This window comes from Plectropomus leopardus, chromosome 20, assembly GCF_026936395.1.
Source record: "Plectropomus leopardus strain MGB_pleo_1.0 chromosome 20, ASM2693639v1, whole genome shotgun sequence".
Lineage (NCBI taxonomy): Eukaryota > Metazoa > Chordata > Actinopteri > Perciformes > Serranidae > Plectropomus > Plectropomus leopardus.
Window position 1 is genome coordinate 9,610,260 of NC_142195.1, and position 12,572 is coordinate 9,622,831.

The 12,572-nt window shown below is 38.5% G+C and overlaps 2 protein-coding genes across 6 annotated transcripts in view; both read right to left on the reverse strand.

The window, feature by feature from the left end:
• Positions 1 to 3,405, reverse strand: part of prune2 (prune homolog 2 with BCH domain) — a 50,852-nt gene extending 47,447 nt beyond the window's left edge. The window contains exons 1-2 of one of the 5 annotated variants that reach the window (XM_042509423.2): positions 3,344 to 3,405; positions 5 to 71 (exon numbers count right to left, since the gene is read on the reverse strand). In XM_042509423.2, coding sequence (XP_042365357.1) covers positions 5 to 59 — 55 coding nt within the window. In that variant the 5' untranslated portion in view covers positions 60 to 71; positions 3,344 to 3,405. The other 4 variants (XM_042509424.2, XM_042509422.2, XM_088071572.1 and 1 more) reach the window with 4 other exon arrangements.
• Positions 3,406 to 4,501: 1,096 nt separating this feature from the next.
• LOC121959521 (guanine nucleotide-binding protein subunit alpha-14-like) lies at positions 4,502 to 12,541 on the reverse strand. The gene is made up of 7 exons (XM_042508867.2): positions 12,183 to 12,541; positions 8,945 to 9,129; positions 7,540 to 7,694; positions 7,201 to 7,329; positions 6,360 to 6,489; positions 6,055 to 6,208; positions 4,502 to 4,833 (listed from the first exon to the last, which is right to left on the reverse strand). The coding sequence occupies exons 1-7, from the start codon at positions 12,301 to 12,303 to the stop codon at positions 4,643 to 4,645; spliced, it is 1,065 nt and encodes a 354-aa protein (XP_042364801.1). The 5' UTR covers positions 12,304 to 12,541; the 3' UTR covers positions 4,502 to 4,642.
• Positions 12,542 to 12,572: the final 31 nt, after the last annotated feature.

Consider the following 12,572-nt stretch of genomic DNA (forward strand, 5'->3'; position numbering starts at 1 on the left):
TCACCTGGTCTGCCTTCGCCCCCCTCAGAGTTCATTTTATTCTCTGATGCCAGGTCCATCCCCAGGAGGACCTTTAGAAGATAATTACAGCTATGAAATGGCCTCTTATGATACGACAACAAACCTAGACAGTATCCAGACTGCTGTATAATGAATCACATGGGAGCATGATTTTTTTTCTGTGAGAAAGACAAGTTGTTAAGATTGCAGTTTACGCCAAACTTTAACCTACCAGCAGTTGAGTGTAACTAAATACATTAGTTCAAGTACTGTACTTAGAGACAGACTTGAAGCACTTTGAGTATTTTCATTTCATGCTTCACTTCATACTTGTAGTCCACTTTCACTGTAGTCACTTTCATTTTAGAAGGAATATATGTACATTTTTATTTTACTACATGTATTTAAAAGTTTTGGTTGCAAGTTATTTTATGGACTAACATGTTTCACATTAAAGAAATAAATGTATACATTCTGATCCAATAATAATAATAATTACAATTTGTAAGTACATTTTGCTTACAATAAATACCTTTCATTGCATGACTTTTACTTGTGTTAGAGCATTTTTATACTACAGCAATACTACTTTTACGTTACAGATCTGGATAGTTCCTTCAACCCCCCCCCCCAAAAAAATGTATTGTTTGGACCAAAATGTAGATCAGGAATCTTATATTTCATATGATAAATGGCAAATATAAGCTCAATACAGGTATCTATATCTGACTGGGTTTGAGGAAATGAAGACACAGTGTCATCATTATCTACAGTTTGTCCACCAGAGAGCAGTGGCAACTTTAACTGTATAATGTGCTGCGTGCATGTGCATGCATCTTGATCACAATCCCTTAATAACAATTCTGGGAGATCTGTATCAACATTGCTGTTTATGTTAATGTTCATGCTGAACAATTACCATCTGCCAATATGTCCAGTAAGATAATATCAGTATTGGCCTTAAAAGAAAAAAGCACAATGTCTGGCTATACCAGAAAGCTTTATTACAAGGAGCCTCCAAACAACAGGCATGTGTTAAAGGGACAGCCCACCCACAAATCAACAATACATATACATGTATACATTATACATATCTTAAATGCTGTGCTATTAATCAGTCTTGATTGTTTTGGTGTGAGTTGCCAAATGCTGGCGATATCAGCCGTTGAGGTGTCTGTCTTGTATAATGGAACTAGATGGCACTCGGCTTATGGTTCTCAAAGTGCTAAAAAAGTACATTTGAAAACTCAACAGCAATGTTTCTTTCCAGAAATCATGACCGGGTTACTCAAGATAATCCACAGACCTTGTTGTAAGCAGTTTTATAGGAACATTTTTTTATTACCAAACTACACCCATCAACTGTATCACTGTGCAAAGGGAAGTGTGCATCTACTCATGGAAAAGAGGCTTGTGCTCGAGACATTGCAAGATGTAAACATCATTGGCGTCCCTCCAATGTTAGCTAGCTCAGTGGTGCTAGGTGAGCTCGCAGTAGATGCGCACTTCCTTCTGCAGAGGGATGTTTGGCAGGTGTAGTGGGGCAGAAAGAAAATAGTTCCTGCATAAACCTGTTCACAACAAGGTCTGTGGATTATCTTGATAAACTGGGTCATGATTTCTGGAAAGAGACATTGCTGTGCAGTGTTTCAAATGTATTTTTGGCACTTTAAGCACCACAAGCTCAAAGTACCATGTAGTTCCATTTTATTGGAGAGAAGGCAGAAATCTCGACAGCTGATGTCTTCAACGCTGTGCAGCTCACACTAAAACAATCTAGATTGTTAAGTAGCACCACAGGTAAGAGAGAAACGTATATTTTTGATTTGGGGGTTAACTGCCCCCTTTAACACATGGTGTATTGATTTTACTGATCAGATTTGCACAGTTATCAGAGAACAGAGGAAGTAAATATGAGCAGTAAGATGCTGAGGGGGGAAAGGAGGGGGAGGGATGAAAAATAGAAATATTTTGAGGTTAAAGGTCACCATTCCCCCGTGAATAATCCCTCCATTCAAACTGGAGGAGGGGGAGGATGCTCAGGGGTGGCAGGAGGGGGGAGGAACAGGGCTTGTTACATCATGACAAGCTCATTCCCCCTCCTCGCTGTCTCTTCCTAGTGCTGATTCAAATCGAATGACTACACGCTCGCATGAGCACAGATTGGGCAGAGATGCAAATTCACAGTGAGTCACGTGTGCTTATTCACATGAAAAAGAAACATCCTCGTTCCTACTCCGAAGACTCTGCCTGGAACAAGGAAGATGTGATTATAGTAACAGCTGCAAAAAAAAAAAACGCTGGATGGTTGACTCCTGTACAGTTGACATCATGCTGATTCACAGAAACATGTACAGTATGAGCACACACAGATAACAAAAAAACACGCTCCTACAATGCAGAATAACAAAATAGGCATCAGCTGTAATGTGCACCCTCCATGGAGGATGCTGAGCCGCTTCAGATCCACTTCCACTGCACAGAAGCACAGTGCTGATGACAGCAGCCCCTCCCTCACTCTTGCTTCCTGTCTGCTGGCTGTGAGAGAAAAAAAATACAAGAACATATCCCTCTCTCTCTCTTCTTTTTATCATCACAGAATAAAAGCCATCTACTCACCACTGCTGGGGCTCGGGAATCTCTGTCTTTTAGTGTCTCAGAGCATGGATCTACTTCCAAGTTCCCTGCCTATTTCCTTTTCTCCCAGCCTCTCGATGGAGATGCTCAGCTTACAAACAGCTCACAGCTTCCACCATTTTGTGATCACATGATCTGGGCCATTACCAAATAAGGGCGATCACCTGCTATAACAGCTCGCTGCACAGCAGCTTCCTCAGGCAGTGCAACTGAATGGAGATATAGGAGGAGTTGTGTTTGTGTGTCATTATTATCCATAAACTCTGCGTGTATGTGTAGGCGCCGTCGTGTTATTATCATTACCTGCGAGGAGTGTGGGACTGCTGTTAATGCCCATACTGTGCAGCTACAACATTTTATTAGCCCTCAGGGTAAAGAAAAAAGCAATAACAATCAGGAAAGAGAACGTTGCCAGCTTCATGTGCTGATAATATTCACACACTTTACCACATGCTGGGAAGAAAACAGTGACGGATCCAAAGCAAATATCTGATGCGTACCATGTCCTCTGTCTACAAGGAAACTTCAAATGTGTCCTTTTGTATTCTGCATTAGCACTGAACTTTTCAACCCTTAAACAAGCAAACTAGAGTAAAGCCACAAAGCAGCTAAAATCAATAGTACCTAGACAGTCTCTCCTTCTGTGTGGAAACAGGCATTGTTGTCCCCACAGGTCTAACCCCGCTCGGTGACTCTTTTCACTTACCACTTCAGCCCCAACAGGAAGACAGAGACCAGCCTGTCAGACCTTTGCACATTGGTAACCATTGTTTAGTACAAAGGTTGTTACCTTCACACACCAATCACTGTGACCACGCCTCGGCTCCGGCACAGAATGGACATGTCCTAAAACAGTTTCTGGTTAATCAGTGCCACACAGCTGCTGTCATATATCATGAAGTGCAAGTTCTTTTCACATATACACATTTTTTTAATGAATAAAGTTCTGTGCAAAGTTACAAGAAAGAGACGGACTGATGCATAATCCTGTTCGCTAAAAACACAAATTAGGGACTGTTAGTTCCCTTATAGGGGTGGGGGGTTACAAAATCAGGGAGGCACGTCAAATATTTTTTTAAGCAGTGGGGACAGACTTGAGTTTTTACTTTGGCTTGGGGAAGACATAACTTTAAACTGAATTGTTGTATATTTTGTTTAAATACAATTTGAACCCCAAAACCTTCTGGCAGATTTTAAAGTCAATTTCAATTCGATTCAATTTCAATATGTTTTATCTGCAGGGACATTTTTACATGCGCTGCCAAAACACATTTCAAATTAAAATACAAAGATTATTTATAGCAATATCATTATATTAAATTATACATACACCATTTCTCATAGCCAAAATAGTCAAATTTACTAATTTATGCCGGTCCATCAACACATCATTTTTGAGATGTACTTGCAGTTTGCTTAAGAAAGTAGCTGTTTTAATTGGTGGTTACTCTCAGTCCTGTGCTGTTTGCTCATTGCAGTGGTTCCAATATTACCGACATTTTTCATGAATACAAAAAAAGGTTATTAATGGTGGAGGGAGGGTCGAGCAATATCTTTCTAACACACACACACACACACACACATTTACATAAATACAAGTGAAGGCATAGTGGTTCCCGGTAGGCTATTCTTTTACTTCCTCCTCCTGGAGCTGTAAGGCAGGGTGGGGTGCATTCTTAGTCTAAGAGTTTGTCTAACCCGTTTGATACTATTTACCCATTGTCTATAAACAAACCCTCTGTACCAGCTCAATTAACAGGTATTGCAGCTGCCCTCTCCTCTTCTGTAGCAATAGCAACTATGCTTTTTTACCACTTACTGGAAATTTTACAACAGTGCTGAGAAAAATGTCCTTTTCCTGATACTTTCTTATTGTCTCTCTTTCATGCCTTTGAATAACAGTCAGCACACAACAGATAAAATGCCCATAAAAGCGCTGTCTGTGACTGTATAACAAAAATCTGTCCTCCCAAAGGTGAAAGCACAGCTTTGGCCTGCAACCTCCTTATTCCAGGTTGAACTTTGCAAGGTTGTCTCTGAAAAGTGTGTCTTTGACGGCTTTAAAGACGACCCGAATGTTCTCTGTGTCTGTGGCGCAGGTGTTGTGTTTGTAAAGGGGTTTGGGGTGCCCTCTGTGATGCTCCTTGTACATTTGGAAGATGAACTTTTTTGCAGCTTCAGCGTCACACTGAGGGCCTGTGGGCGAGAGTGATTCAAATCAGGGAGTTTTTAGAGGAACTTAAACATGAGATCATTTAAGACAAAGGCTTTGTCTGAAATCACTGCATTGTTCTCTTTTTCACTTTTCTTAATGTAATAATCACTCTTTAGTTTACTCTATAGTGAGCAATAAATTGAGATTTCAGACAATTATTGGCAGAAAGCAGTACGCATGCTCATGGGCAATGCCTTTTTCATCCCATGATAAGATTTCACATTCAGAATTAATGTTGTAAATAAGAATTATTTTTTAATGATTAATCTCCTGATTATCGGTAAATTAATTATTCATTTACAAAATGTCAGTGGTTGTGGAAGTAGTCAGATCTTTTACCAAGGAAAAAAAACAAACAAAAAACAACTGCCACTACTAAAATATTCTTTTACAGGTTTAAAGTCCTTTAAAATGTTACTTCAAGGGATAGTTCATAACTGTGATCAGACTGTGATTTCCAACGGGAAACTAAAGCCATCATATTGCTCTATTCAAAGCAGAGGAAGACCAGCAGCCCCCATGTTGAGAGCCAAAATTATCCATTGTCTATGGAGTACGTACTGTTGCATGTAGTACAATCTGTACATATTTGGGATTTGGCACATGTTCTATGTTAAAAAAAAAAGAAAAAAGGAAATAATGAATAAATAAACAAATAAAATATGTAACCAAATATTTTGAAATTGTATAATGCAACATCAGAAAAAAGATGCATCAAATGCTACTTCCCATATCTTTGCATTTTTAAAACTTTTAAAAGATTGATTTAAGACATTTTAATACCAATTAAGGCCTTATTTTTAAATTATAAATTCAATGCATTTTAAGACTTTTTAAGGATCTGCAGGAACCCTAAGAAAAGTGCTATGTCAAAAGAAAAAAATTCGTAGTTAAGTACATTACTTGAAAAACAAATAGCTGCTTCCTATTTGTTTTTTTTGTCTGGCCAACATTTCAAAACACAAAGATTAAGGTTTAGTGACCAAACATGTAGCAGCAAATCATCACAACAGCTAACAGAACTAATTATTTCTTTAATTTTCTGTCCATGGAAATCAATTCATCGTCTCAGCTCTCCTCAGACACTTAAATAAAAGTGGTAAAAAGTAAATACAGTGCACAAACTATTAAATAATGATTTTGTGTGCAGCTATTAATGCTGTTTTAACACAACGAGCAGCAAAAGAGATTGCACGCTTTACCGGTGAAGGCGGGGAAGTAGGTTGCCAAATGTGAGTGTAGGATTTTCTCCTCTAGCAAGTCTGTTTTGTTCAGGAAGAGGATGGTGGAGGACTCTTGGAACCAAGCATAAGAAAGGATGGTCTTGAACAAGGCGAGGCTCTCTTTTAGTCGATTCTACAAGAGAAGGTCAGAAAAGACTCAGACAGAAGACTTGTGTGGAAATAGGTGTTTTAAAAGCTGGAGGACGTATGTAGCTGTTGCACAAGAAATCAAGAATCAAATCCTAATTTTGAGGAAGTACAGACTGAGAGGTTTTTGACCTTACATCACTCTCATTCTCGTAAAGGACTTGATCGTACTCGCTGAGGGCCGCCAGAAATATGATGGAGGTGACATTCTCAAAACAGTGGATCCATTTCTTTCTCTCTGAACGCTGACCGCCCACATCCACCATCCTACAGACATATGACCATTGATCAAGTAAAATATACAAGTTCCCAGATTGTTAAAGCAATCATTTGTTAATTTGAGAAATGGAAAGAATTGATTTCTTGCCGAGAGTTAGAAGAAAAGATGCTAAATACGAAGCTAGAGCTTAGCTTAATGTAAATATTGGAAATGGGGGAACAGCTAGCATTGCTCTCTAAAGCTCACTTACCATTATGCTATATCTATTTTTTTTCAAATCACACACAAACAGAAATGTAAAACCAACTTGCAGTTTAATAGGGTACATAGTACCTCCACAAATCTTGATATTTTTCTTGTGTTTATGTATCAATAAATAAAGAACATATTGTGTTAAATAGTGAGGTTTAAACTTTTTTTTACTTAACTCTGAACAGAGCCAGGCTAGCCATTTCTCAGTTTCAAATCCTCATGCTAAGCTAAAGCTGATCGCTGGCTTCATATTTGGCGTACAGACATGAGATTGGTTTAAATCTCATCATCAAATCATTACATTTGTTATAACAAAAAAACAGTTTCACCAAAATCCACAAATTTTGTCAGTTAAGTTTCAAAACATCATTAGAAACCTAAAAGATTTATGGATAAAAAACAAATCAGGTATAGAATTCTTCTGTTGTTTTAGTCTGCAAACCTGTCAAAAGTTCAACTTTTCTTTTTTTTTTTCATGGCAGGTAATAAAGAGCAAAATACTCTACCTGAAGATAACTTTTGAGAGGTTAAAGGGGTACTCTATGATGCCTGTAGTAGGAACCCTGACCCTCAAGATGTCCTGCAGGGTGGGGATGTATAACTGCGCTGTGACTCTGTCCAAGTTGCTCAGGTAACTGAAAAGTTAACAATGCATCAAGTTTATTAACCTGACCAGATAAAAGGGAACATCATGCAGAGATCTGCGCTCATTCTAAGCATATTAATCTTTTAGTTTTATCTGTATGAATCCACATTCTTAGATTTGAGTTGATGAATGCAAAATGAAGGCCTGCTAGAGGAGCCTTGGGTTTGTGTAAATGATATACAATATATGAAAGTCTTACTATTTGGCAGAGTCAGATAACTGGAATTCCCTCCTGCGGTCGTAGCACCTTTGAACACCGTGGTCATTCCACACTCGCCTAATGGCGTCCACCTGCCAAGCCTCCAAAGTGGACACCTGGTCTGCCTGCACTTGGCTCAGTTTCTGTGCGTGGCTCTGAGACACACACAAACACACAAACACACACACACACAAGACATCCACAGGGGATTTTACTAAATACAAACTTTCAGTTTTTGACTGACCTATTAATAGACCATTAGGAGGATGAGAACTGCAGCTGAACTCCGTCTAAAACTCGTGGATTCTGTGTAAAGTGACATAGACTCTGATGGGGTAAAAGTGGTTTAGAGAGCCTCATTTTAGTGGTGTGGCTCTTGAGATGGTAATGTCAGTTAATCAACTGGTTTATCCGCCACTGTCGTCCAGACTGAACCATCTCAACAACTATTGAATGAACTGCCATGAAATTTTGTACAGGCATTAATAGTCCCCAGACTATTAATTCTAATGACTGGTGTTGATTGCCTGACTCTTCCACCATGAGTTTGATATTTGTCATTTTGAGAGAGATGTCTTCATTGTTCCTTCAATATCGTCATCAGGTCAAAATGTTAATGGTAGTTACCTGCATATTTAATGACATGACAACATGTCAAACTATGATGGTGAACATGTTAAAAATATCCTGCTAAACCTCAGTTTGATGGCATTGTCATTGTGAGAATGTTGGCACGATGTTGTTGGCTTAAAGCACAGACTCACACAGTTGCTAATGTGGCTGAAACTTGTTAGACTTGCTAAATGGCAGAGGTGAAGACGTGAGTCAAACTCGAGTCTCAAATATGGCGACTTTAGACTTGACAAAATCCAAAAAAAGCCTGCAACTCAACTTAGACTTCACACCAAAGATTTGTGATTTCACTTGGACTCGTGTCTTTTGACATAAAAATACTTGAATTCCCCGAAGCCACTTAATGATTAAGTTCAGTCTCGTGTGTTTTAACATATACACATTTTAAAAAGAATTCATGACTTTTGTAAATTTCAGATATAATTGCACTGTTGTTAAAATGGAATTACACGTGGCAAAGGGCACATCATGACTTGTTTTGGACTCGAAACTCAAAGTTTAGGACTTGGCACTTGACAGTTTTTGACTTGTGGTTTGACTTGGGATTTGCCCATCTTAATTTGGGACTTGAAACTTTCTTGAAAGCTCCAAGACAATGACTTGTTGAGGACTTGAAACTCAAAGTGTAGAACTTCACACTCGTCAGTCTTGACTTTGGGCTTAAGACTTATTTTTGACTTGCAAAACAATGACTCATTCACACCTCTGTCAACCAGTATTACAATACTACATAAAACACTGTCTTTTTTAAAAACGCGGCAAAGTTTCTTACAATATTCTGGTCATCGATGTAGTCGATCTGTAAAGTCCTCATGGCGTTGATCAGTGCCTGGATGGCTGTGACGATGTTCTGAAACACTAGCCGAGCGAAACCTTTCCTTTCAGCATCACTGTACCCACTGCCATGGATGATCCTCATCTGTTTGATGAAAGTGCTCTTCCCACTTTCACCAGTCCCTAGGCAAATGAGATGAATGAGACCGAAGGATGAAAAATGGAATATGATCAAAGCAATACTAGAAATAGGCCAAGCACTAAAAAAAAAAAAAAAATCATCTGAACATCAATCAGTTGTGGCTAAACTGGATTTTGGCGACAAAACAACAACAGAAAAGGCTTTATTCTTAAGAATGCAAGACCATTGTCAGAAGTTAACGTCTCTCACGTTCTTCCAAGCTACAGTGGATGGATATATGCTTGGATATAACAGAAAATAGTGACGTTTAAAACATAGCACACCATAAAATAATAGCATACACATGGACACTTCTTTTAATTGAATTTCTATCTATTTGCATTACATAAGCGTCTTAAAAATAGATTAAAAAAACCCCAAAACAATCAAGTCAAACCATAAAAACAGACCAGACAGACCAAGATTTAAAACAAAAAAGAACAGCACGCAATATAAATGAATAAAAAGGTAGACTGAAGGTTTGAGTTCGATCACTGCAAGTCAATCAACAGCCATGTGCCCTTGAGTGAAACCGCTTCCTGCTGTCTGGTTGTAAATTACTCTCGATAGTAGTGTCAGCTAAGCACCTAAAATGCCCAAAAATGTTAACCATTACACTGACCTTCACAGGAGGAGATTCCATTCTCCAAACTCAAGTTGAAGTTTAAAGCAGCACTGACCTTTAAACAAAGTCCTTCATGTCTAATGCATTGTTTCCATCATACCCGACAGTCAAGCTTCTGTAAGTTGGGTTGTTTTGATAATTGTGGGTAAAAAAAAAAACAGGGCTCATGTAAAGCTGTGCTATATGTCACACAGCTGGTGTTTGCTTATCATTATGGTTGTCAAAATGTGGCTCTACACCATGTGACACATTTATTCTCTTTTTACATTCTGCATCTCTGTCCTTATATTTTGGCATATGCACAATACAGACGAGACCACCGTGCATGTATGTATTGTGCTGACCTGGCATGGCTTTTGCAATGAAGCATTATTAATATCTTGTGAGCAAAAACGTCCTCACCAAACAACAGCACCTAAAGCACAGATTCACCAACTATTTGAAGAATGCAAAAGGTAACGTGTTAACTACTTTAAAAGTCAGTGCAATCAAAAACAAATATCAGAGCCTTGCTACCTATCGATCCAGACACTTGTGTATTTGCTGAGTTTATCAGCTCAACATAATGAACTGGAGCTCTGCGGCACCTGACCTGAATTCAGTCAACCACTTTGGCCCAGAATTGAATAACTCCAAAACGTTTGGATGGACTATTGTCCCAAGAGGTGACATTTTTGGTTTTGGTAAATTGTCTAAACAAATATTCTAATATAATTACATCTTCTATAGTTGTTGGTGGCGTTCAGAGGATGAATCCTGATGATTTTGGTCATCAGCCTTTTCCTGTCAACATGAGGTTGACACTTTTGGTTTTGAGCAAAATGTCTCAAAACAACTGGACGGCTTGCCATAAAATTTGGTAAGAACAATTATGTATTTCTCAGAATTTTGCAATAAAATTGTTGATAACAATCCCTCAGATAGCAGCATGCACTTCAAAACTCCTAAAAAGGCTCGAGGAGCTACAAATACCGGCCTGGATGAAGATAAAACCAGCAAATCCTGAATCTCTCAATCCAGAAAGGAGACAGGACAGACAACATCTCTGTTGTCAACAGCTGTTCTTTGTGTTTAGTGCTAAAAGTGAGCCTAAGTGAAACTGAAACATCCAGGTCCTGTTCTAGAAGTAAGGAAACCTCTTTCAAAATCTCAATGACCTTTTGTAACTACCCTAATAACTAAAACTACAGCCTTGAAACGGAGGCTTAAGAAACAGCATACAGGTTTCTTCGCTTCAATGAATGTCTCGATAAGGATGGTATTTTTTGCAAAAATCAAATATGAATCGCTTTCCATTTTCCTCAGAACCCAGCAACTACCAGCATCAAAGGGCACACTGCATTTTGTTTTCCACACTTATTTTGGTTGTTCCACCATTGCCGCTAAAGGGGATAGGAAAAGTAATGAATCCTCTGGTAACTGGGGATGAATAACAAGAGCTTGTTGGAAAAATAAAAGCACTATCCTCTTCTTGTTTTCTGGAAGACTGGACTCAGAGGCAGACAGAATTACAAAGTCCAAACAAAGCTTACGGGGAACTAATCTAAATGCCAATGATGCCATTATTCTATACATTGTGCAATCAACATTTACTTTATAATGATAATTTAGAGCGAATAAGTTGCATATCACCACTTTAGTTCAAAACACAGTTGTAAAATTTCCCAATTTGTAAAAAGGTAGGTACAATTCTTAAAAATAAACAATGTAAATTTTGTTATTAAACTTTTTTAAAAAGTTGCCAATCTCTATTTTTTTAACTCTTACATACATAGATGACTTCTAAAATCCAATATATCTTATATTACCTACAGTACACAACATTTTATTCCTACTTTAATACTCACAGTGATTACTTCATGAATCATTGTCACTGACAGTTTACATTTCCATGAAATTCCCATTGGGCAAGAGATATCTTACAGAAAAATTATATCAATATATTAAAATGTTTTTTTCTGAGTTCAACTTAGACACAGCAACAACACGTTTTGAGGAAAAAATGATAGCGTTTTAAAAGTCCCTAATTTGATTTCTTTCAATGCTTTTAAATCCATTTTGAAACAATCATTGGGGTATCAATAATCAAACTGACATTTTGGATATGTGGCTTGTACAGCAATTTGTTCCTTGGAAAGTTTGTATTTTTTTTTTTTTTTTTTAATTTTGTGTTCACTTATTTTACCCCATGCTGCTGCCTAACATGGCCAAGACGCCGATTAAAAAGAAGAGTTAAGAAAACATGATAACAGTTTTAAGTCACCTTGTGGGCAACATTTAAACGGTAATAAACTCATTTAATTGAATTTGTGACAGGTCCATTTGTGAGGTGCTCGGAAGGTGAGCACGTGGTAGTTAATTATCCCAAACATTTTTAGTCGCAGTGCGTGAACATGTGGAAGTTAATAAATAAACTCTAATGACACTCACCTAAAAGCAGCAACTTCAACTCCCGCTGAGAGTCTGATTTATCACGACGAAGCTGTTTCTCTATTTCTCGGTGTACTCGGAGTTTCTCCGCTTGTTCGGCAGGCAGGCAGCACTCCTCCATTGTTGCACGAGCCGCTGTTAGTTTAAGTGCGCCACAGCTTATCACGGGGATTACTGAAATGAATGGAAAATGATTTTTGTCGAAACTTTCAGGGGAACGTGTGTCCCGGAACAGGTGGCTGAGCGACGTTCAGCAGCCATTGTTCCCCGTGCAGGATCCGGTTCAGGTGCATTCCTCGCTCCGGAGGAGGCGGGCGGATGGATGGGCAGGTTCTGACTGACAGGAAACGCGAGTTCCGCTCCTGTGTGTCTGCTATAGGTCCAAACTCC

Excerpts from the sequence above, each read along its gene's own strand:
- LOC121959521 (XM_042508867.2), bottom strand. The coding sequence starts at position 12,303 with ATGGAGGAGTGCTGCCTGCCTGCCGAACAAGCGGAGAAACTCCGAGTA. Across the intron at positions 7,695-8,944 it reads ACATCGATGACCAGAATATT|AGCCACGCACAGAAACTGAG; the intron begins GTAAGAAACTTT and ends TGTGTGTCTCAG. Across the intron at positions 6,490-7,200 it reads CTCTCAAAAGTTATCTTCAG|GATGGTGGATGTGGGCGGTC; the intron begins GTAGAGTATTTT and ends ATATGTCTGTAG.